The sequence below is a fragment of the Lepisosteus platostomus genome, chromosome 20 (genome assembly GCF_059453375.1).
Source record: "Lepisosteus platostomus isolate fLepPlt1 chromosome 20, fLepPlt1.hap1, whole genome shotgun sequence".
Taxonomy (NCBI): domain Eukaryota; kingdom Metazoa; phylum Chordata; class Actinopteri; order Semionotiformes; family Lepisosteidae; genus Lepisosteus; species Lepisosteus platostomus.
The window spans coordinates 3,215,093-3,241,071 of record NC_142630.1 but is presented as its reverse complement, the minus strand read 5'-3'; the positions used below and the strand labels follow the sequence as shown (position 1 = coordinate 3,241,071).

At 38.2% G+C, this 25,979-nt stretch overlaps 1 protein-coding gene across 1 annotated transcript in view; it reads right to left on the bottom strand.

Moving 5' to 3' along the window:
• The window catches only part of cdh13 (cadherin 13, H-cadherin (heart)), a 405,276-nt gene that overhangs the window by 314,091 nt on the left and 65,206 nt on the right, over positions 1-25,979 (bottom strand). Inside the window, exon 2 of the mRNA XM_088614488.1 lies at positions 12,397-12,508. Coding sequence (XP_088470614.1) covers positions 12,397-12,508 — 112 coding nt within the window. The remainder of the gene's footprint in view (positions 1-12,396; positions 12,509-25,979) is intronic.

The window sequence follows — 25,979 nt, the reverse complement described above, 5'->3', positions numbered from 1 at the left end:
ACCTAGGGGATTTCAGGCTCTGAGGTATACCCTCTTCTAGCAGAAAAGGTCAGTAACTAAGTAACCAAAAACCTGACAAAGACAAAATTCTCCCCCTGCAGTCTACAGATTGTAAATTTAATTTCTGGAGGATAACCAGGAGCCTGCCGGGACCAACTGCTTTCTAAAGAGTATAAATACAAAACTGGAACTGGAAAGACCATGGACTCTGAGAGTTACAAAGTGTGGTACAAATTTGTAGCCTGATTCTGTCCTAGCATGCATCTGCATTGAACTCTTTGGACCTGCCACGCTGGTTGTGGACTATGTAAAACCCTGGAGGAAAAATACAGCTTGGCACACATACATATTCAAAGACTTTTTTTATTATTTAAATGATTTTTGATGCATTGAGTATAATCTTTTATGTCCTCTATTCAGAGACGCACCCTTAAATTTCACTTAGCTTTAGACTTAACAGACAAAGCATTTCTTTATTTTTCATCAGTTTTTCAAATGGAATGCAAATGACGGATTTACTTAATGCCTAATGCCTCGATGTGCTTGAACATACACAGTACTAAAAGTAGTTACTGACCATCAAAAAATGACTTCACCCAGTGTGAGGAAGCAGGATTTATATATTATACAATGATCTGACATGTTTATTTACTCACTATGTGTTAAATTTGCAGATTAAATCATAACATTAAAAGACAATTGACGGTCGCAGGCAGGCCAGTATTGGATAATTGAGTGGTAACAAGTCGTGCCACTTTTTAAAGCCTTGCTTTGGAAATCCAACACACAAGACCGATACCAGAAACCAGAAACTAAATTTTCACAGATCATGATTCCAATGAGATACACTCCTTTTAATCTGTTACAACCCTACATTTTGATAACGGCCATCTGTTAAACAGTGTGGAAATGTTAAAGCAGAGGAAGTCACGTGCAGTGTGGGAATGGGTTTATAATAAGCAAGCTTCTTGATCAATCTATCAATGACAGGAAAAATGTAAGTACAAACTGATTGTTAGCAGAAACATGATAGGGAATAGCAGAAGTGCTTGAGACTGTGACTGAATACTTGAAGTTCAATATCACAATACAGATTGATGTACTGTGAAGAATATCAAGGTTTCAGCAATATACTCAGAAATGTTCATGATGAAATTTCAGAAAACAAACATGCCCCAGCTCCTACCAATCACTCACTCTCACTAGGGAATATATATGGGACTTCAGAATTTCTTTCCCAGAATCTGTTGTTCAGACACCTTTCCACCAACCATATTGACCCTATTTACTGTACAACAAGTCCTATGTACAATATAGTATCCCTAAGGCTCATTTAATAGGAGAGTTATGACTGCACCACCCACATGATCTGTTGCACTTAAACTGAAGACACTTAAAGTGCCTATATTGTCTGTTGCCTGACTTACTTGTGAGGAAAGGCTCACAAGGAAGTCAGTCAAGTAAAGTAACGATGGCCTTTTACTTACACATAGCTCAAATGTAATGAGAAAAGCACAGTTACTGATTGGAGGCAGAGTGAGTAAATCTCCATAAATGCTGTGTAAAGCCTTTCTTTAATCTTGCAACCAAATTGCTTGGGATCAACTGAGTTCTGAGCCTCCCCAGGGGAAACCTGCTCTTGATTCTCTGACACCCACACAGTTTTACACCCTGTTAAACAACCACCTTCAAATGACTGAAGCCACAGGGCATTCCCCTAGTTGGCTTTACCAAACATTAGAACTGCATTACCATGCTCTACTTCAAAAGGCTGCTACCACTTTTATTAAAAAGAAAATCTAGCTGTCTTTCACCGGCTGCACAGGTTCCTGCTAATCCTCTACAGTACAGCTCCAATGAATGCCAGGTTGGAAAACCTAGCTTAAAGCCACTGAAAAGAAAGAATTCCCAGCAGATATTACCAGATTGTTAATATGTTCACATTGCCTTGATCAGGGTGGTCTATGAGATGAGGTGGCGTTTTCTTCCACGTGGAGGGATATCTAAAGACACAAGCGTCAGAGCATACAAAGCACTAACCATATGCCTTAGCTGCAAGACTCACTCCCTCCCTCTCTTTAACATTTTAATTAAAACTAGAAGTTAAATGACTCAACAACTGATGTTTCCTTTCATGAGCAAATGATGGCTTTGAATTCTTCAAAAGTCACAGACCTTCACCTTTTCTTGACTTTTTCTAGATGCATTTAATAAATACTTGGAGGGCATTAACAGCCTGACATTTCACTTCCACATCTATTTTCTAGACACTTGCAATACTTTAGTACTTTAAGGTACAATTCTGCTTTGAAAGGCGGCTTCAATTACCTTTTTTACAACATAAAAAAATCCTCCTTTTTCATAGGTGCCTTTTTAGATGCTGTACCGTTCCTAAAGAGTCTTAACTTTGTGATACCCACAAACTTTGCAGTTTAAAAATATTAAGACAAGTACTGTACATTATCTTTAACTTTATCTTAAATGAATCTGTAAAGACAAAAGACAGCCTGCAGTCAATTAAACCCTACAGTAACCTACCGGCAAATTATTTTCTTACAGCCAAATATTAATTTGTTTAATCATTTCATAAATGTGAACAGTATTGGCCCTCACTCATTCTGCTTTTAAGATTTTTGGTGGTTTTCTTTAAAACTATTCTTGTAATGCTGCTAAATATGTCTGAAGTCAAAGATTATAAAAAAATATTTTAGAGGTGGAATGTATAAAAATATATCCAAAATTATAGTATTTAAATAAACATGAACTATCTTCTTGACAGACTATTTTACTTTTCTAAATACAAATGTTTCCTTAGTTATTTCTTTCCATTTTATTATTTTCTCTCCAAGATTCCCTCCTACACATCACCAAGATTAAATAGCACATCACACCTAGCCTGGCTGTCACAAAAAAACAATGGACAACTCAATACACACACAGGTCCTCGTTTTGAAAGCTTTCAGTTGTTTTACCTCCACTCATTTGCTACGTTCATGCAAGCTACAGTATGCATCATTTCTGAAATCAGGCTTAAAGAACTTACCTTAAAATATGTACAAATACACAGAAAATAAAAGGTCATTTGCTGCAATAATGTTGGATGGATATGGGGCAGAGGGTTAAGGAAAGAAACTATCACACCAGTTGTTGTTGTAAGGTTATTTGTTTGTTTTATTTATCCCAGATAACAAAACCTTTGAGACAAGCCGTTCATTTACAAAGGTATCCTGAGGCCATGGCAGAACAATTTGCTTGATATGGAGCAGTGGCTTTACGTTAGCCAATATAACTTTCAGCTCTCATAAATAGTGCCAGAAAATAAATGCAATTAAAAATGGACATGTCTGGTTGGGGAGAACCACAGCCTTATCTGAAATGTAACAAAAACTGATGAGGACAGACAGGTCTACCGGGTGACAGTTTTATAGGATTATGAAACACAGATTCCTATCTTTCTTGAATTTAATATCCCAGTGGGTCAAGCAGGCCCGCTGGAAACAATCAGTGGAAATGCTACAACATATTCTATTAAAACACTAGGACACTGTTTACCATAGGAACAGAATGCATTTAAATAACATCTCGCAACAAAGCTTCACTCCCGGTAACAAGGGCAAGTGGTTCCTGTGCCCCCAGTGAAGAAAACACAATTCTAGCAAGACTGTTCAGGGTCTGAATTTCACATTATATTCACTATATTAATAAAATCCATATTAAAAATTATTATATAATTATTTCTTTCTGCACTGAATGATACCAAAAACTTAATCATCGTCATAGTTAGGAGCTACATGTTTGTAATAATGGGTAACTACCATACTTTAAGTACTTTTAAGCTCTAAGGATACCTAAGCGGTATATGTCAATATATTTAGATGAGGTAATTACAGTAAAAAATGAAATAAGGAGGAACTGTAGGGAGGTCAAATTCCACAAACCCACAGTGGAATTCAGTTTCCACCAGGATGAAACCCCTGCTCTTTAAAAAGTGACATACTGTAGGGCTTTTAACAAAATAGCAGTCAGGACCACCTTTCGATGACTCCTACAGCACAGTGTCCACATGTGGGGCAGTGGCTTGGAAATTCTAGTCTAAAGAGATGACTACCACCAGCACTGCTGCCAGAAGCAGCCTGGTTTTCTTGAGAGGACTCCCATCCTAGCGATGGGTGACCAGTGGTCTTGGGATGTTAACATGGTGGTAAAGTTCAGATTGAGAAGGAGGTGTAAACAGGATAATGTTAATATGCACCACAAGGAAGGACAGGTCCCTACATAATATAAAATATAATACAGGTATTGACAAAATAAAAGACTGCAATTACTATTTCTATCCCCCAGGTTTTCTTTTGATTTAAAATTTTTAATACTGTATAGGACTTGGCCACAACACCCTACATGTTACATACCGCCTCTTGAAAATGCGCAGAAGCTACTCAGATTAAAGTTTCAAACTGGAAACTTTCAGCAAGCCACTTTTCATAAAGAACATTAAAATACCTTAAAATTGTAAACGAGAACTTTAGTTTGTAATCACGTGTTTCATTAAGATTGTATAGCCAGCTGCTAAACATCTGAAGCTTTTGTCAGGCAGTTTCCAGCAGGTATGAAATTCAATCAATACAAAGATGTACACGAATAGGAAACTTCCAGTGACAAGGGCTAAGACACTCTTTGTTTGTTCTTTATTAACATCATTCTGCAAAGGAAAATGACCACAGAATCTTCCTTAGGGATTTCAATTGGCTTCAGATGACAGAAAATTGAGCTGTTCAGGCATGCATGAGCTTTAAGGGCATATACTGTATAAACACTGAAGGATATAAAAATAGAACAGAACATTGATCATTTGCATTCATATCGTTTAGATTTAGATTTTCTCTATCAATTATTCATTTAATTTTCATATTGCCCAATTGCAAATAAAAAGACTTACATTTGCATACTTTTAATAGTGCAAAAAAACAGGCTTCTGATTGATGTCATTTTCTAACAGTATTAGGTGCATAATTGTCAAACCTGGTCCTTTTATCAGCAAAACAGCTCCGTCTCTTTCTCCTTCATGTCACAATTCTCTCTCTTTTTAGTTGTTGTTATACCCAAGAGTGTAAATTAAAACACTTGCATCATTTTAAGTGTCATCTGCAAAGTTTCAGATTTCTCACCCCTGTTATTTCGCACATGACACAATGACACGCTTTGACTCAGTCCCAGCCCCATGTAGTTTCATTTATTTATGCACAGCTGGTCCAACTTATATTACAGATCAAGAGCCCCATTTTCAAAGCCGATGCAATAGTGAAGCGTGGTTTGTCCAGGTGCACATTCAGTCTGAAGGGGAGTTGCAGCTGTGTCCCATTTTCAGAATCATTTGTGGAAGGGAAAGCATTGCCTGTTCAAGTCACAGGGTTTTGTCTCCATGCCTTGGACATATCGGGGCATTCTCTGCTTGCTTTTACCCACCTCCCAGTTTTCATTCTGGAGCGCAGTTGCATACTAATTATTTCCATCTCATAACCATTGTTCTGTTTCAAGGAGCTTAAATTGTTTCATATTCACACATCTACCTTTGTTAATGGACTCCCACCTTCATATAATATATGGAAAGCACTTGTCTCGCAACAATAAATTTCATCGTGTAATAATTCCATTAGGGCCCCAAATGATAAATATTAGTTCTATTGCCTTTATATATAAAAAGTAGTAATTCATTTTCTGGTTATTGTTAAGAATTGGGTTAATTGAACAAAATTGTTACAGTACTGTATATGTAATATAGTTTTATAACTGGCTACAGCATGGGTCAATGTAACTCACATCCACTCCTGGAGCTATTTAGAAGTGTGTCAAAATCCAAGTTTCACAGTTGCGAATGGTGGAATAAGGAGGTCAGTTTTCTGACAACAGAGTATATTTGACCTGAGCTGCTGAGATGTTGCTTGGCCAATCAGATGCACAGATCTGCAGAGATACCAGCCTGATAAACACGCTATGGCGAAGCCTGTTTAGAGTTGAAGGATGATTTATGAATCCTATTGCTTAAAGCTGTGCTATAGCCAAGCTCTTTAGAAAAAAAAAACTACCTTCATGAAATACCATCAATATTATTATTTCTTTAACATCGTCATGCTTGACACGAGACACACTATTTGAGGAATAATTTTCCCTTTATAAAAAAAGGAAGAATTGCCTATTTATGTTTTGTTATAGACCTGCCTGATGCCTGATTTGGAATCGTCAATTGTTTTTTTTGACGTCTCAGCTCTCAGCTATGAATGCCGTGACCACCCACGAAGGAGAGTGAAGTAAGGGACGCAAACTGCTCCCACCTTCCCCGCTTCAAGCCACTTGTCTTTTAACACGCCGCAGGCAACACCGTCCCCACCAGCTGGAGGAGAGGAGCGATCTTCAGCAGCAGCACCACGAGCCTGCGAGCACCTGTGAGGCCCCAGGAGTCACAGTGTCACTGCGGCCAGAGAGAACCCTAGTCGACTAAACCCCAATCCTGGCCACAGGTGGCTAGCGGCATGACCCAGGCGCCAGTCCGACAATTTCTGACACCTTCACTTTCCAGGCTTTCTGGCTGCTTGAGGATTTCATTTCTTTGTCACACTTGGTTTCTTTTTTTTTAAATTCAAGTAGGTAGCTGCATGGTCAGGCGTAGGCTGCAAAAGGAACAGGTGAAGGTTTATTCCATGCTGAGAGGAAAAGAAACGCAACTGTGGAGCAGGCTGGGGAACCTTTTTTTTCTTTCCTTTTTTTAGGGCAACCTGATGGTGCTATTGAGTGTCCGTGCTGAACCATCAGTGGGCCCACGTGTGCTTATTGACCTCATTTCCTGTGCAGGACCACAGTCTTGCGAATACCCACATCCAAATTGAAAACTGCACTTCTAGGAGCGGTGTCATGGCATGCACAGCATGCACTGCATTGCTTCTAAATATAAATTACTACCAGCACTGTACAAAAACAGTCTGAAGTCTGAAGGCTGAATTCTAAGAACCCAGTTCACATCCAGTTGAGCTGAAAAATTACTTTGGAAATCATACATGACACCATAAAAGAGGGCAGATGTCCATCAGAAAACAGCAGGTGGTGTGTATGTGGTGTCTCGTGTGTATTTTACTGTTTCAAATAAAAAGCCCCGTTCTGCTAACCAGAATTGCTTCTGATTTCACCACTGTTCTTGACCTGTTGAAAACAATAACTGACAAAAAGAAGAAAAAAACTGTCGAAAAGCACATTCATTCAGAAACAGCCCTGAGTACAGTGTGGTTCAAAGTCACAAGAGGGATCTACTTTGGGCTTTTGCTGACAACGTATATAGGGTAATAGCATCTCACTGCCATTGAAGAGCTGTTAAATTGAGCAGAACAAAACTCAGTCTCTGTGTCAAGACTGTTGGCCTTTAAAATAGGGGAAAAAAACTCCTACAGTGATACAAACCCAAACAAAAAGAATATTTATGCTATAGCAGTTTGATAATTCCCAGTGTACAAAATCCTAAAGAACTGATCCTGTATTAAAATGCAAGACTCCCCTGAGTCAACAGCCAGGGGGTAAAGGGGGACTTTGACTAGGACAGCTGGTTTCATTACAACCACTGCTGTACTGTAGTACGTTTACCAGTAGATACGAGACGTCGGGTGGAAAGTGAGGAGGGGAAATGAAAAAGGAGGCAAATATATACTGTAGATCTTCTACTCTAAAGTGCTTTGAGAATCCACCTTTAAAGGCGCTATGTAAAATAAAGTTTATTTTGTAAAATTTTTTTTTTGTGATGGTAGATATATCACTGTGTATTTTGTATCCAATTTGTGGAGTTATTGGGTTAAAAGGAAAGTATTTACATTAAATGAATGTTAGTTACCACTGTACTGTATTGGACCTTAATGGAATTAATCTATATCGGCACACCTGAAAAAATAAATACATTTTTCGTTGAGAAGCCAGCATACAGTAATGCTTACAAAATACCTCATCTCTCACCAGTGCTGTTAAATGACATGTACTTTATAGTAAGAATACATGTAAAGCATGGCACCTGTCATACTGTATGTCTTTCAGTAAGCACTTACAGAGAAAATCTGTATAATAGACAGATTTGGGATTTAATACAGATTTACATTAAGTGGTTTGTTACTTGTGTCCTTTCTGTATTTCTTTTTTTTTAACTTTAAAAGTAAAGCACTCTTTTTCTGGCAATCAACAAATTTTAATGTGCCTGTATACATTGTAAGGGATGTCTATCAGCATCAAAACCATTTAATGTAATCACAGTTACCTTTGAGGACAGTGCCAATACAAAATAACTTATTTATCTCTTAAGATCAACACTGTATGTCCATAACCTCACCAGTTGGGTTTAACACTGCTCTTGGTTTCTTGAAATTTACATATTTTAGTTTCAAGGAATGCAACCTGATCCTCATAACAAATAGCATTTAAAAAGGAAATCGCTTCTGAGACACTGCGTCATAGACTGTAGCTTTGAAGTAATTGGGTTTTCTTATTAAAAAAAAATGTCTTTCATGTTTTTAAAATGTATTAATTCTTTTAAATTCCATCCTGGCCCATGGGAAATTATAAACCTAGCATGAGTTGTTTTCCATCTCTCATTGTGCTACATGAAGTAATGTGTACAGAAAAAAACGAGATTACCAGAGTTACACAAATTACTTTGATTGTCAAATTCAGAAGGATGCATCAATTTGGAAAATAACCATTTGTGTTAAATGTTAAGAACATATACAATTTGTTTTTTAAATCAGGTTTTATTGCTAAAGACAATAAAATCTTTATTATTATTATTATGAATAAGGGATGTTTAACTGTTGTCAGCTACAATGCTGTTTACCTTCTAGGTTCTACAGTTCTTGTGTTTCCATTTGTTGCTGCTGGCAGGCTTGGGAGCAGCCTGTTGCCTACGTGCTCTCACTGGTAATAAAGGTACAAATAGGAGCAGCAACTGCCAACCTGGAGTGGCTTAAAAAGGTTGCCAATAGGAGCCTTCTTTATGTGACCGTTCACAGTTGAGAAAACATGTCTCAGGGCCAGCCTAATTTGCAAGTGTGAAAATGATTTTAGATGTGCACACATAAAACCCAGTTTAGAAACCCCAAGCTAGGCTATGAAATTGTAAGTGATAACACCAGTCCCCATTGAAAACAAGCACAGACTGGAAAACTATAGCTACTGCTTCCCCTGTTGCAGATCTGATTGTTTTATTACTTACAATTTATCATAATACTTCATCTGTGCCAGCATTAATCCTTGGTTGACTCATAAAGTTAATAAAATCCAGTCTGGCGCTGCCAAAATCGTGTATTACATTTTATGCAATATACCTCAGGCTTGCTTTTCTTCCTTCCATTAAAGATTTGGTAGTCTGCGCCGGTCTCTCATTAAAGGGAAACAGCAGCACTGTTCCAGACCTCATAAGAAACCAAAAACCTGGGTATACAGAAGCTAACAACTACAAAAAAGGCATATAGAAATACAAAACACATTGCATCAGGGTTGACTGTGCACTGAAGTTTTAAATCATTACAGCCCTGTCCCTGTGCACTTGTGATATTCCTGAGTATTTCAGTCATTATAAATAGTTCTAAAATGGAATGTGATAAGAATTATTTTGCACCTTTGAAATTAGGAAAATAAAGGTGCATATAAACCATATGTATCACCAAAACCAAAACATTTCTTTACTTGCAATATTTACTGCAATATTTAATTCTATAAAAAGAGACACTTATACTTACATTTCTGTTAAACAGAACTGAATTTTAATTCTGCCATTAGTACACCAGTGTGTGTAATTTGAATTATTTGACAAGGGTCACTGTAGAAATTGATAAAAGTATAGTTATGCTAATAAAGTTTATTTGCATTTAAAATATTTTGGTATCTACAGCAGCCAATAACAGAACTGAGGATACAGGGTTTTTTTTCTGTAAGACAATCGGGTCTGGGTTTCCCTGGTCTCAGTGCTTTTTGTACAGTAGTTATGCAATGTTCAGCTCTGGCTGTTCACTCAGTTAAGCTCACTTACAGCTGTAAAATGACATCTTCTTTTATGAACTGCCATTTCTTGCAATATGCATATTTCAAGGACTCGCCTGCATGTGTCAGCATGTACTCGTCTGACAGTTATTAAAATACACAAAATTACTCACAACTACTATCTGATTTAATGCCATGTTTTTACAACTGACAAAAAATAGTGTATTTCTTTTTCCAGGCATAACAAGCCTTTCTGAAATTCTAAATTCTAGTATTCTGAAATGAATGGCCTGCAAGAAATGAAGACAGAAAAATTATACAGTAGCTTATGTAATTTCTTCACTTAAATGCCAAAAATGCCTCATTCATTCCCGCTGTTACACACACGCACAGGCAGCTTTGAGTCCTGTAAAATACAGGCAAGATTATTTCAATGTTGACCAGCAGAGCAGTGAGGAGCAGATGGGGAAATAACCATTTATGTTAAATATTGTACAGCTTGTACAGAGAATATGACCCCCCACTCAAAACATTTAAGGAAATTTAGCAGACGGTTTCCTCCAAGGACATAGACCCCCCCCAGGGGCATAAAAAAAACTTCCCAAGCCCCCTGGAGACAAGTAACTTTGAAAAATGCCAGCACTGGCTCTACTTCAAATAATTAAGCATGGAAGATACCAAAAATGACTGTGGGCTCCAGTTAATGGACACAGGCAAAGCACAACATTGAGCCCTAGTTGACTAATTCTTTCATAATACAGACTGTCACTGTGACACCATTGTACGGTGGGGGACGAAAGACATCTGGAAACATAATAGATGTAAATAAAACGTAATTCATAGAGGATTTACAAAAAGTTTACTCTACTTTTAATAAGTGTTAAGGATTTCTAAATATGTGCGGGGAAAAAAACATGAATTTTGCTTCAGAACGTTTCTGACATTTCCAAACACAGTCCGGCTCTGCCCTACTTATACAAACGTCAATGCTTTGAGTATTTAAGTCATCCTTTTTTCAAATCCTCAGAAGCACCATGACCTAATAAATTTAATTGTGCAGGACAATCCCTCTATATCCTTTATTTTTTATACATGACTGAAATGGTGTTCATATCACTATGTCTTTCCTATACCAGTCAGATATATTTTTGCGAATGTTCATCGCAAGTCTTGGCACCACATCATATAGTTAGAGGTGTTACTGCATGAATTATATGAAACAATGTTTGTGTAAGCCTACCGACAGTGCATGAAGATTATTTTTAGCATTTCTGGTATACAGTACCACATCTACTGTACGATATGGTAAGTAAATCTCTCTTTTCTTTAATTATCTTTTGATTTAAGTGCACCTGTGCCTCCCCAAACACCAGAACAGGAAAGATGGCTGCAGTCTATAGCAGAACGCCAAAGACGCCCACGCAAGAATCATTCTTCACCTGCAGGTATTCGACGAAGCCAGCTGATATTTTTTTTTGATGGATTGAAAACATCAGGGGAATGAAGGAACAATCTGTTGTGATTATGCTCCTTGTGCCTCGACGTTTCCTGGGACTGCTGTTTTGAGAACAGGGGGAAAAGGCCCTCGACAAAAACTTTTTTAAAGCATCTTGTTAATGGCAACCCTGAAAGGATTACCGCATGCTGACGGTTTCTCCAGCTGTCCTATACCATCAGCTTCTGCAGTTACTGTAGGTATCTAGCAGCCCAGGACTTTCAAGATGTCTTCTTGTTCTGGGGAGAATCGCTTCATTTCCTAATAAAATTGTGTCATTTATTCTTGTCACAATGTCATCAAGTCCCGTTAAATGTCAGGTCTGACTTTCAAATTTTGCAAGTAAAAAAAAACTCGTATGGAGCAAATAATCAGTTTAATTCTGCTTCCCAGAGAAGAGAAAAGGAGCCTATCTGGGTGCACCATCTGGAAATTCAGCTGCAAGCATTTTTCAATCAAAAGACGCTAACAACGAAGAGGTTTTTCTTTCAAGGGTTTTAATGGATCATTTCGGACCCTTTTGTAAAAAAAACGACTTAAGATGAATCATGTGTAAACCACAAGAACCTTTTATGACTGTCTTTCACTGTTTTTTACTTTTTTTTATTTAATAGACAGGCTCCAGAATCATGTAGACAAGACACACACACACACACACACACACACACACACACACACACACACACACACACACACACACTCTGAACCACTGTGACTGGGGAAAAAGGCAACAACAGTAAATACTGTAAATGCTAGGTAGGCATATGGAAACTGAACTTTTCATACAATTTAACAGGTTCAAAATCAGAAAATAAAAAATCTAATTAAATTTAGGACTTCTAATTAAGCCCTGTGAAGTGATGCATCTACCTAAACATTGTGAAGAAATCGCATTTTACCTTTCAGAAGGGCTTCTTCTTTTCTAAAGCCTACACCATACTCCAATTCGTAGTTTTTTTCCTGGAAGCCAGGTACACATTCCACTTCTTCTTCCGATGCAACTAGGATAACCTGGGAGGGGAGCGAACAGAATAAAATTAAAAAAGGTTTAAGGTCATCGGCATTTTTAGCGTAAGTTAATGCATGACTTTCACATAAACAAAACACTCATGCAACATTTTATAAATGATAACATTCAGTGAAAGGGAAGTAATTACAACAATGGCACATTCCAGGTTATATTTTAAAAACATTACTGTACATTTCAAAGATATTAAAACCTAACAAATGAGTATTGTAACCAATAGCACTTGTTATATGTCTCTCGGTATACAGTGTAACCTATTCGACTCAATATTCACAACTGCACATTTTTTCTAGATTAGAAATAGTCTTTCCACTGTTTTTCCTCTAATTAAGCAAAATAAATTAATTTCCCAGGTTGTTAATTCAACTAAGGCACTCCTCTGAGAAATAAACTCAAAGACTCAAGGACTCTCTACTCAAAGAGTGTGATCACAGTGTGCTCTGCTTGCTGAGGTAAGAGTCTCTGTGACCTGTGACAGTGTGGACAGGCAGCACTGTGGTGCAGGGGGTCACTATTTTGCACTTGTAACTAGGAGGTTGTGGGTTCAAACCCCAGGTGAGAAACTGCCGATGTACCCTTGAGCAAGGAACTTTCCCTGGATTGCCCCAGTAAAAGACCCAGCTGTACACATGAGTGCAAATGTAAATCACTCTGGATCAAAGAGTCAGCCAAATAAATGACGTACAGTATTAAGAGTCACATCACGTCTCCAGACAATGCTAACTATAAGAATACTGCAATGCTCACAGTTCAAATAAGAAATAAGTGATTCCAGGGTTCATGCTTTGAAGTGGATCTGCCCTCCAATGGGATGAGTGATGTCACTGCAAACCCAAGACCTCCCAATTCAAATTCAAGGATGCACAGAAAATCATTGTTGATTCCATAATTTACAAGAAACAAATATCAATCCGTTAACTAGTATGGTATTTAATATACATGACTGAAATTGTCTGTGGATATAAGCAAAAAATGCTACTGTGAATTTGAAAATGAACAACTGCACATTTGTATTCTTATTCTACATTACTATGTTCCCACAGAACCGAAAATTATTGCACATTTAATGTTTTTAGAATTCAAAAAAGGCTGCACCATGAAATTACTAGTTCTGGGCTTTCATCAAAATATACTATAATTTTGCTAAACATTTTAATGACACATTTTAGTTGTCTTGCTTTTATCAAATTTGCGCATTTTAGATGCCTTGTGCATTTTTCTACTCGTGTCCTGTGAAGCCTTTTGTCTGTTGCATGAGATCTGTAAATGTTGAAACGTCTCAAAGAAATAGGCAGAATTCTAAGCACCATCAGCGAATGAAAAGAAATGTCAGCAAGCATCAATCAAGAAACTCAGAAATAGGTAAGAATAAAAATATACCAGCCTAAATACCATTTTCCTCATGACAATCTAAAGCAAATTAGTAAAAAAAGGGCATTGCTTTTCCAAATGCCTTTTGGAAGTTGCTGTAGCTCTTTGAAGTAGAGCTGATTTACAATGTGCACTGCAAAGTACTTGAGATCAATTATACTAATTTTTCAGTCTTGCATTTAGGCAGTGGAAAACACATCTCCATAAAACATTAAGGTAATCTGTAATGTTTTAAAAGCTACGAGATCTGCCCTGCAATTACTTTCCATTAGCATATAAGCAAAAACCATTGTGCCCTTCAAATATAAAGGCAACATGACAAATCCCAGACTAAAAACATTTTATCTCACCACACTTAACCCAAGCACCTGGTATTAAATTACAAGTTAGAATTTATCTTCCCCTTATCTTTACTGTTTCCTTGGTGTGGTATTCTTAGCAATACAATATTTTGGAAATCAATGAAAACGTTCCTTTGAATATGACCCAAGGTCTCTATGCCTACCACAGCAGAATTATATTTGGAGAATCCAAAGAAACATACCACCTAGAATTGCAACACATTTCACTATCTTAAAGACAAGGACAGTGTGTAACATTTTACTGAACAGAAATAACAGGTACGATAATTTTGCTGATTAAAACTGGCCATCAACAGGGGGTTAAGAGTGATCGCCATAGGCTACTAGGGCACGTGACTGCATAAGGAGAAATTCAAGCTGTTCATCTGTGACCCATGCTCTGTACTCCTGCCCATACCAACACACCTGGACTGGTTTGTTGTAGACAAAAAATATCATACAGTTCTGCAAACTCTTGATTCATTGTTAAAGAGGGTCCTCTGCTGGACAGCCCACTTGAGCCCTCCAACTGAATGCTGGGGATGAAGATGTTGTCCTCTTGAGAAGTAGGGCATATCGGTTCTTTGCTCAGTTTTTCTTTCTTGCTCTTTCATGAAATCACCTCGGTGCCGGTGTCCAACCAACTCTGTCTCTAATAAAGAGGTTTAGCACTAACTGTATGTGACAGGCAAGGCTACCCAGGTGCATCACTGCCTGGCACAAACGAGCAGTTGATAAAAATGACAAAATCTGCATAAGTGATGTTTTATACAGAGAGAGCATTAAGAGAATGGCAAGTTTTTTTATACTCAAAAGGATTTAATGGAAGAAAAAGGAGGGAGAAAATTGAAGCTTTGATTAATCAAGTGAGGTGTTTATATGGTACAAAGCAAAAACTCGGTGTGACCTAGGGGTAAAAGGAAAGGGGAAGAAATGAGTAATTGGTATGGAGGTTTAGACCGAACATAAAACACACCGGGGACCACAAGGGCTATTGTTGAGTGAACCCAGAGGGAACAGAACTACCAAGACTGAGGTCCTTCATTAATCCTTGAAACCAGCTCTATGTGCCTCACTAGGAGTTTCTAAGAACTAAAAACAGCTTTGCAAGACATAAGAGCTAAAACCACAGGTTAATGTGTAATGGAGTAAAAAGCACAATTCTTGCACAGTTTGAGGTGCTCCAGAACATCACTGAATTTCCATTTCACATTTGGAAAATTGTAACTGTAAGAGAAGAAACACTTGGTACATGTGGCTGATACCAATAAATGGGATAAAACACTATTTGACTTACATTGACTCAACTCACTTTATTACAAAGCCAGCAGAAAAGTTTGAATTTGAAATTCACAGCTTCTAGCTGTGTACTGAATATCAAGTATTCTGTGGATGTGACATTTCAAATTACCGAAGGCTGTTACTCATTAATCATCAAAGGTGATCCAACAGTGGACACCAAACAGCATCACATTATCACATTTAAAAGCCATCTGATCAATCACTAGGAACATTTGCGCTAAACCCCTGTGATTCTGCAATGCAAACCTGTCTACCCAGCAGGGACTGCTTTTTCTAGTCCCACAAAGCGGAAAAGCAACTTCTTCACTAAACAAATCTGAAGTACTTTGGCTGCTTTGACAACACAGGCATGAACAATCATGTACTATATTGCTTACATTTTACCCATTACAAATTGCAGTGCTTAAAAAAATTGAGCATGCTCACTTGTTGTGTCCAAAAAATTGATGCTGCCTTCACTTAAAATACAAGTTATTTATAATAACCTAAAGGTTCTCTTAATAAAATTAGTAACTTCTGACCCAAAGAAGGGGGGTGTTGCTCTGGCTTATCCAAAAACCAACACATCCTACAGGAGATGTGACCTGTACATAGCCCCAGCTCCCACTGCTATAAGTTCAGCAGACATTTGTCAATTGCAATGCTAATATTGCTAGACAAATTTGTATTTAATATCATATCGTATCTCTTGAGTGGAAGTAACTGCTACTGTATATACTTTGCATCCTCAAACAACAGAATGCACAACACAGGATATTGTCTCACAGGGATCGCCCCACAGAGTGCGACTCAACATCAGGTGTACAAAGGTAAAGAATGCATGAACCAAATAATAAAAATCTTTAAAAATGACATGCTACCATGTCAGAGAACATGTTTTAAAATGCCATACTGCCTTCTGACCCCTCAAAATGATTGCTTCCAACGTACTTTTCTTTTCCTACTTCCTCCTCCGCCGGAGTTTCTTTTTTTTTACTCCATTAAGAAAATGCCACTTCTACAGTGCCATGACAAACTCCAGAAGCACTATTGGAGAAATGGTGGTAGACGCTCAGACATGGTCCATGTGTGGCGCTGTTGAAATTAAAGAGAAGGCAGGGAGCTCTCCCCCAGCCCAGCTGGAATGTGGTGTCTAGGTGCTCAGACGATTTCCAGGGCAGAAAACGGCAGCTGTGGACAATTTAAGACAGTGTGATGTGAAGGCAGGATAAGCAGCACAGGGTCTTCTGTCAGTATGCAAGGAGATTGGCATGTGATTATAATGCCTCTGGTGTAAAGAGACTTTTTCACTTTCTATCAATTCACTGTGTTCTTTAACAGGGGCACCAGTAATTATAGCAGAAGTGCTATCAATTTATGTCGGCAGATGGACCATTCACTCGATTCAGCCAGTAGCTAATTTTGCATGGACAGTCCCAAGACAGATGTTGCAAGCAATTATATGACATTCATACAGTAGCGGCTCCTGGAACTATATTTTTTTACCCTCTCCTGTCTTCTGTCCCCTACTGTATTTCTCCTCGTGCTCGTCGTCTCTGGTCATTTTTTTCTGCTTTTTTTGCATCCCCTGCTGCCTGTTGTTGGCCTCACATTGCACCCCAGTCGTGGGACCAGAGGGTTTAGAACAGTATCACCCCTGATCAGCCCTAAGCACTTCCTCAAGACACATCTGCTCAGACGTCACCTTCAAATCCTGTGATGCATCCTTGCACTTCGTAAAACTGCTTCATCTTAGATTGTTTAATGTACAACATATTGTTTTTTACTGAATTCTAAACATTTTGTAACACCATTTTAAACCGTGCAACAGTAACGCCATGTAAATTCATTTTCACAGTTGAGTAATTGTTTTCAAAGTAAGTCTCCTCAGATAAAGGCATCTCCTAAATAATAATAACCATCTCCACCTGGTACTGTAGCAGCACATTTAATAAAAAATGTAGATAAAACATGCTGCAGAATATGTAACAATATGCCACTGACTGATTTAGCTTCTACAAATGGAATCATTCCGTTTACCTTGCTTTTTTAATCAGAAAATTCTTCCTTATAAGGAAAAGGATAAATATCAAATGTTTTATTATCAACTAGCCTTTTATAAAACAGTTTAAAAGGAAAGATAATAGTTGACTATAGGTTAATGCAAACATCACTGTCCCTTTTCTGCTTTGTCAGGGGGGAAATACTGGTTTCCAGGGAGTTTTATTTCCAGTATAGGAGAACATTCCTGCTGTTTTTTTAATCCGAGAGAGATCTAAAGCCAGAAATTTCTGTCTTCCCCGAGGAGACCTAGCTCTGTTCTTGTAGCACAAAAAAGGAGGAATGATTAATTATTTTATTAGAATCCATTACAACAATTTTTCTGCTGCAATATCAAGTCATTAGTTTGCATACCACAGACATTATTAGTATGTAATGACTTGCACAGCATGATTTCCGAGATCAGACCAGGACTCAGGAAGATTAGGCTAATGGAATATGTTCTATTCTGAGCCTCGGACATATGAAGATGAAGTTCTTTTCCCTCATTGAAACTGATAAATTGAATTTACCAAACAAAGTTATTCTCTTCAGTCTATCAAAAGATAATGCCTTCACAAGCACATTGTGATAAAGAGGGGGTTGAGCCAGCTGTTTCTGACTTCTGTCCTTGAGTACAGATCTTGGTCAAGGGATTGTTGATCTGAAAATACCAGCCCCATGTGTGCAATCCAGAGTTTTATTGCCAAACCTAGCCCTACTATGTGGTCATCAGTTCAGTTTCCTTGCTTCAGCCGTTGTGATGTACAATGATGCCTGCTGAATGCCTCTTCAGGGGTGGACTTTCTGCATACGTGTTGGTCCTTTACTGTGAAACACTTTCAGAAAAGCAGCAGAAAAAATGGCTATTCAAATTTAATCTCTTTGATGTTGTGATTATTCTCATCTAATAAAAACATACAAAAAGATTCTAAGAATGCACAAGCATGTAAACGTATGAGGGAAAATATTTGTACATCCTATCCATTAGTCTACTTGAACTCCTCCAATATGCCAGCAAAAAAAAGAGACAAAAATACTTCTGACATCCCAAATATCATAAACAAATAACAATATTGCACCCTTAAACCCAGCAAAACAGTTGCTTAGCAACACACAAGCCTTTAAATACACACATTTTTCCTGTAAATTAAATATACGATGAGTATGGAAAAACTAATTGTTTTTCCCTTTTTAACTCCTCAGGGCAGATGCTTATCAATGCTTAAAACAAGAAGCTTAAGATAATGTTTCCTTCAGAGCTCCTTGCAACAGCAGCCTGAATCAGACAGCCTACACACATATAGCATAAGGGCCATTCATCTTGTATCTAACCTTTGTCCACACTGGAACACTGAAGCCCCAAGATGCTGTTAACTAATTAAGATGGTGCTTCTTTTCTCCAAGTACAGTGTTCTGTGGCCTAACCTACATAATTAATTGTTATTAATTAAATAAGAGAGGTTACTTTGTGCTCATATAAGAACAAGGAAATGCAGCCATAGAGCTGACAGCTTTCAGATTAAAGGCACACACTGCAGCAGAATATGAAAGCTCGGTTTTCCTTTTCTTCTTTTCAAATAATGGAAGTACTTTCATTTTCCCATTAAGAGCTGTGCTTTAATGTGGCGCCTTCAGATGTAAAATATTTTCTCCCCAAGCTGTAAAGAGGAAACTCACCCAGAAAACCATGCCGGCCTGCTTGATGATGAAAGAATGCAACTTGATCTTTAAATGTCTTAGTAAATGGGTCAGACGGGACGTTGCTCAATTTTGCCAATGAACAAACTATTTGATCGTTGCTTACATTTCCCTTACCCCTCCCAAAGAGTAATAGTTTTGAATGTGAACACCCATAAAAAGCTCAGTTAAACTCAATGCATCACAAATATGCTTTGGAATATTATCAATTGAAAAACATAATAATTCAAAGACAGCAGGATGAGCAACAGCTTCGCAAGGTAATTGAGCAGTTTCATGGACCTGCCGTCCTGCCTCATCAATAGCCAGAGACCCTAAGCTATGGGAACTGCAGCATAGTCCAGCATCTCCCTTTCTAAATTCTCCTGCGTTTGTACACTATCCTCAACAATGGGGTACAGCTGCAAAGTGTGCAGGTTTCTAGTTTTCTGGGTGGGAATGGGACACTTAAACTTCAGTCATTAGACTGGAAAACCTCCCCGCCTAGCTGTAGCCTCTTGCGCCTGTCAAGACTGCCGTGAGCCAGTCAAGTGCACCACAAGGTTCTCACATCAAGCACTTGCTTTAAATGAATGGTAAAGTTGAGCCTTGGAGTCATTTACCTCTCCTGATTCGTGGGTGCAGAATGTGCTACAATATGACTCCTGGAATGCCAAATCTGCAGGCAGTATCAAAGATTTTTATTTTTGCAACTACATTTCCGAGGTTAAGCTTGGAAGGTGGTAGAGGGTCATTCGGATGAAACACCATGATCTCTATTAGGGAGAAAGCTTGTCTGGGAATATGCTATTCAGTGGCTCCTTACCCTGATGTTACGAAGTCCACACACCTGCACTTTTTCTAAACAGAAACTGAACACCAAAAGACCTTATACAGTATATTGTACCTTCAGTCTGATCAATTTTCCTGAATGACAGAGATGCTGAGTTCATTTACACAGTTATTTCTCTTAAGACATGAGTGTAAACTTCAATTCATTTGTTCTTTATTCCCTAATTTGTGCTGTGTGTTTTAATATATGCATTTAAAAAAGCAGGTTCCAGAAAACAATTAACCACAATAATGAAACCAGCATGACAGGGAGAAAGGGTGACTGAAAATCTTATATAACTGAACAAAGAGCAATAATTTCTTAAACAACTTTGTACTGAATACCTGAAGTGAGTGTTCTGACTTTTTTATAGCAGGGTAGCATTTAGATGTAATTTTGGAACAAACACTGTTGATCAAGCCCAAGGCTGCAAAAGGCACTTCGCAGAAGTGTGGGTAAATGTCAACCTTTTGGAAATCAATAAAGAATTATAAGTTAAGAGCTAAAGGAAATAGTCTGAAGGCTTAAATGTAGGTTGTGTTCAATGCAGACACTTAAGGTGGGGTACAAACTACACCAAAAAAAATTCTGATTCTTCTCTCTCTGTAACAGGTTTAAGCATCAAAAACATACCTTAAAAGCACAAGGCACCTGTAAAAAACCTGTTAAAGACGAGAAGACTTTCCCTGCCTTTTCCTTCACTGTTAATCTGCACTGCTTTAGAACCAGGTCAGCAGTGACAGAAAAAGTTTATTGTAAAAATCCAAGTCATAGATCCTGACAGCACCTTTTCTAGACAAAAACCCTTACTGACTGTATGGGCCTTGTATTTTATTCAACATATGCTACTATGGAGAAAAATGTGTATTGCTCAGAGAGAGACTTAGTTCCTACATGCACTTACAAAACGGGAGCTTTTCCAACTTCCAATTCCAACGGAGCATTTACTGGAAGTAAACAATAACCATCTCTCTTGCAATAGGTCTATGACTCTAATTGCAGAAGACAAATATGTCTGCAAGGTAGAAATCAGATACTGTATTTAGAAATACCAAGCTGCCACAAATTATACTTAATTATCATCCTCACAAGAGGGGAAAGGATTTTCTGTTTCAAAAACTATACCATGAGCCATTAAAAAAATGTACATTATTTCCTTGGTCTTAGTGTAATTAAGAATTCTTGTTGGCTAAAAAAATAAGATCAAGAAAGCAAAAAATGTGTTGGTAATACTCAAAGAATTAGGTAGCTTGCTAATATTTGTGGTGGAACACCACTATATACTGTTGTAAAAAAAAACTGGGAACATGAGGGTTAATATTTAAGCTTTAATTTTTAAGTTTTTTTATTCTCGGCAATTCAGTCATCATACCTACCATCAATGCTCTCTAATTGCCACTGTGATGATGTATTTCACATCAACCACTGATACTTGAGTCACAAGGATGGACAATTGCTGATTTTCCTAGGCAGTCACTCTGTAGGCAAATCCTCTTCACTCAAGGATCCTGAACAGTGACTACTGACATGCTAGTGTATTCTGCTTGGATGTCCTCCATCTGGTCCGACTGCAGAACAAATTGGTCAGATCATTCTTCAAAGCTTGGGTTTCCCCATCCAGAATCCATCTCACTCCACAGCTTGTGATATCTCAGACACACTCTTTTAAACAATCCGCTTGTGGATGGAGACATTTTGATTGAGCAACTAATGTGTGAAGAACCTGCCTGTTAAGAGGTCTCTTGTCACTTTGCAGGAAATGATAAGCAGCAACACCTTCATTTCCATAATTGTGCATTTAATTTTACTGAACGTTAAAGGCAACATTCATCAAGGATACAGCAACACGAAAATGTAAGAAAAAGCTATATAACACTATAGAGCTCACACGCAAATGTTTAATGGAGTATTGCATTATTTATATCTGTTTGTTGCCTGTGCTTTATCATAAAATGAATGCTCAGATTCATAGGGCAGGCAGAAGGAGGTGCTGCTTTAATACTGATGAAGCATGGGAATATACCGGAACATAAAAACAAACAGGAGCTCAAGTCAAGTCTGCACAGACTTTAGCTGAAGGTCACACAAGGATTGTGGGAAGCAAAACAGATTGCACTTTGCAAGCCTTGGTGCACAAAGCTGCAGGAAGCAAGAAACAGTCCAACTACCGATACTTTTGCTGGCATCGAAATCAATGCTAATAACTTTCCTCTTGTTGTGCCATTCTGTTTAAGAACTATAAGGCACATTGAACACAGTTGCCCAACCATGACTGCTAGCTCTTTATTTTCGACCATGCTGTGTATTGAATATTTCCATGGCAACAGAGGTCACAAATAAAAAGTTCCAACAGTCTGGTGAACCAAAGAAAATATTATCATTTACATGGCTGTTATGTATGGTAAAAATCATATTGAACATATTGATTCAAATTTATCTGTTGCAAGCAACAAGCAAATTTCTGAGGTCAGCATGGCACTTTTAGCTGTAATACATACTGTATACTGTAGTGCTGATTCGGCAGACCAAAGTTAGCTCAACTGTTAGACATTAGACACCTGAAATAGCATTGCTAATCAGAGGTCTCTTACACCACAGGGTACAGCTGTTAATATTCCAGGAAAAGTTCATTTTAAAAGAAAATGCAAATCCTTTGCACGTCATCAGGTAGTTTTTTCTTTTTGTGATGGTCGCCTCTAACCTGCAGACTTATTGTAAATGATGGGGAATTGTGATGGTAGGGGGAGCTTTTGTACCATAGTGAAATGAACAATACTGGTGTTAAACTACCACTTTGTCCAGCAGAGTCTGATATGATATCTTTTTAGAAGATATGAGAGATAGGCAATTGGCTACAGACAATGACAGCTGGAAACACAAATGGCCCAAGTTTTGATTCTGGCGATTCGGCTCTTCAACAACATTTAAACAGACCGTTGCTGAAGATACATTTTGGACAATACCGTTATAAGAGACTGTGTGTAAGGCACGCAGTGCTGACGCAGCTGATGGACCCTCTGCGAAGTTCTGGAAGCAGGTCAGAAAAGATGTGGACAGGGAAACTCATCGGCACTACCAAAGCCAAATCGCTAGACAAGAGACGAAGTCGAGGACAGGTTCCGGATTCAAGGCCGCTAGTAAGATTAGAAAGAGCAAGAGAGAAATGGCGAGGCACGGTGTTCCTAAGGAGCTACCAACACTGAGCGATGAGATGAGAGTGGGAGAGAGTTTAAATATGTCTGGATGTGGAGTGTGCAGTAACCAGTGAGCTGTCCCGATAGGTTAACGGGTCTGATCTGTGGCGTTTGCAGGGATTGCTTAAAGCTGGTGCTTGATTGGGGTGAGACCATTTGTGTGGAGGACTACGATTAGCAGTGGGTGTGACACTGCGCCAGTCTATTGAGACCCAGAGAATTAGTTAGATTAGCAGAACACAGGGATGGATGGATGGAAGGAATTGAAGAAAAAATCACAGCGCTGAAAATATTTACAGTTCCAAGAAGTGTCTGATTCATAGCCAAACAGATCCATTTAGTCCTTCCATTAATAAAATGAATTTGTTTTAATTCACTTCAAAGTCTATTCTGCCTGACACATCAATAGAAATACAATTCACCTATTAAATATTGCCATGCTACATGATCAAACCTACCTCAATGTCTTATTAATTTCATTTGGGAGCTTCAGTTCCCTTAAGCCAAGGCATTAGTTTTTCAGAAAGTTCTTTCCCTTGACTTCCATGTGAATTCAAACCACTAAAGGTATATTTTAAAGCACCACAAGTAAGAGCTATTATTCATATGGCTTTTTCAAAACACACAACCCTTGAAATAGAAGTGTAAAGGTCTGGTTCTCCACTCAACATAACATTATCTTTACAGCACATGGTCTGCTGGGTGATTTGTGTAACTTCCATTAATCGGTCACAAGGCCTTTATTTCCTGCCTTTATTTCTGACACATAAAATGGAAAGCAAATCAACAATAAAATATTCCAAATGCCTTGTTTTAACTCAAAGATATACCGCTAAAGAGGATGAACCTTAAGATGTGCTCTCCCTGACAGGGGAGGTTTTGCTGTGAAGTATAATGAGAACAAAGGGGTAGAAAGTAAAAAAAGTTTCGGTATGCGAACAACCAGCTTTAATATTGATGCAGTAGTCTGTTGCAGTCAAGGCTGCTATTGATCTCCCGTTTCTAACAGCTTTCTAACACATGCTGCTTTAATTTCTCTGAAGAGGATGCAGATGCTTGATAGTGTAATTTATTTGGCCAGAGCCATAACAGAACACGTCATTGGTCTGACAGAATCCTTCAGCTAACAGGCTGAGCCGTAGAATGCTGGAGAACAGGAACTGAAATGGGTGCAACACTGTAGCCAAGAACCTTTTTCTCTTTTGCAGTGTCAGTTGGATCCTCATCAAGGATGTGAAAACAGTCGGTTCTGCAAAACTTACCCGAAATTGGGAAAGAGCTGCAAAATACCATTCTAAAAGCTTACTGTGGTATAACTTGGCAAAAACACTGTACAGTACAGCAAAGCACAGTAAAACCGAGGTATGCAGCATGCAAGATATGGTAAATCTGAACAAAGCAAAGAAAATGCATGCTATGTGCAAGGAGCACGTATCTACTGTCCCAGAGGGTTTTAATTCAGCAGGTTTTGTATGTCTTTCTGTTTTGTCAATCCCTAAAGAACAAGAGAAGGGAGGTCATTTGTTCATGTAAGCCAAAAAACTAGACAATGAACTTGATAAAACTTCATAAAATCTCAGGTGGTACGAGAGGCTACAGACGCTGTGACTCTCCAAGAGTGGAGCTGTGTAACCTGGAGTAAGCTTCTTCACCTGGGATAGCAATGTACTGCAGTAAACCTTCATCAGACAGAGTGGAGTAATATAAAGTCTGAATTCACTGACCAATACTAATGGATGAGAAAAGCAATCTGTGCCTCTGAAATTCTGGCAAACTTGTAGCTACACTATTTTTGACAAGATCAAGGACTGTAGTTACTATCAGTTTACCGCCACAGTGCGAGAGAATCAGGCATACTGTATCACAAAAGAGACGTACACATAACCACCAACCCCCACTACAAAATTGGCTTCATAGATGCAGATGTAATTTGTGAGGGTCAAAAGAAGGCATTTATATATCTTGAAAATAACTTGAAATACAGCCACAAAAGCACATACAGTATGTCAACATTCAGTAAAAACAAACTCCAGTCTTAGCAAATATATCTGTTTTTGTCTATTGTGGCTAACTCCTTTAATAACACCTTCTATATTAGTCCTTGCACTGGCATTATAAGAAGGAAAACCAGGTCTGTATGTTAGGAAATACCACAGACCAGCAAGAGGCTTGGGTGGGTTAGCTGTTATTCTTCTGTAATGTGATGTTCTACAAGGGTCATTTAACCACTAACTACCTTATAACAAGGTCTCTAGCAGCTGGCTGGGGAACAGAGTGTGTACACTTAGCAAACAGTGTTCTGGGCTCTAGACCCCAGATTGGAACCCTTGAGTAGGCACTATACTCAAATTGTTCTGTTAAAAGCTCTGCTGTATGATGGGTCCTCTCCATTAAGTTAAAGGACTAAAAAATAATTGCTATGTCAGTCACCCACAAATGCATAACAAGAAGTCAACACCAGTTGTTTTAGGGGCTTCAGAGAGTTGTACAATATAAAACTATTTCCCAACAAATTTCTTTCCTGTTGATTTTTCAGACGATTTTCAGCGAATTACTACAGTTAATTACTCATTCAATAGAGACTCTAACTACAAGCAAATGACCAAAAAGAAAACATTTTCAGTTTTTATTTTTCAGCTTATAATTGGATGTTTAAAATTTAGAATTATAATTAGAATTTCAGAGCAAAGCCATATATTTTGATAAATTATATTGC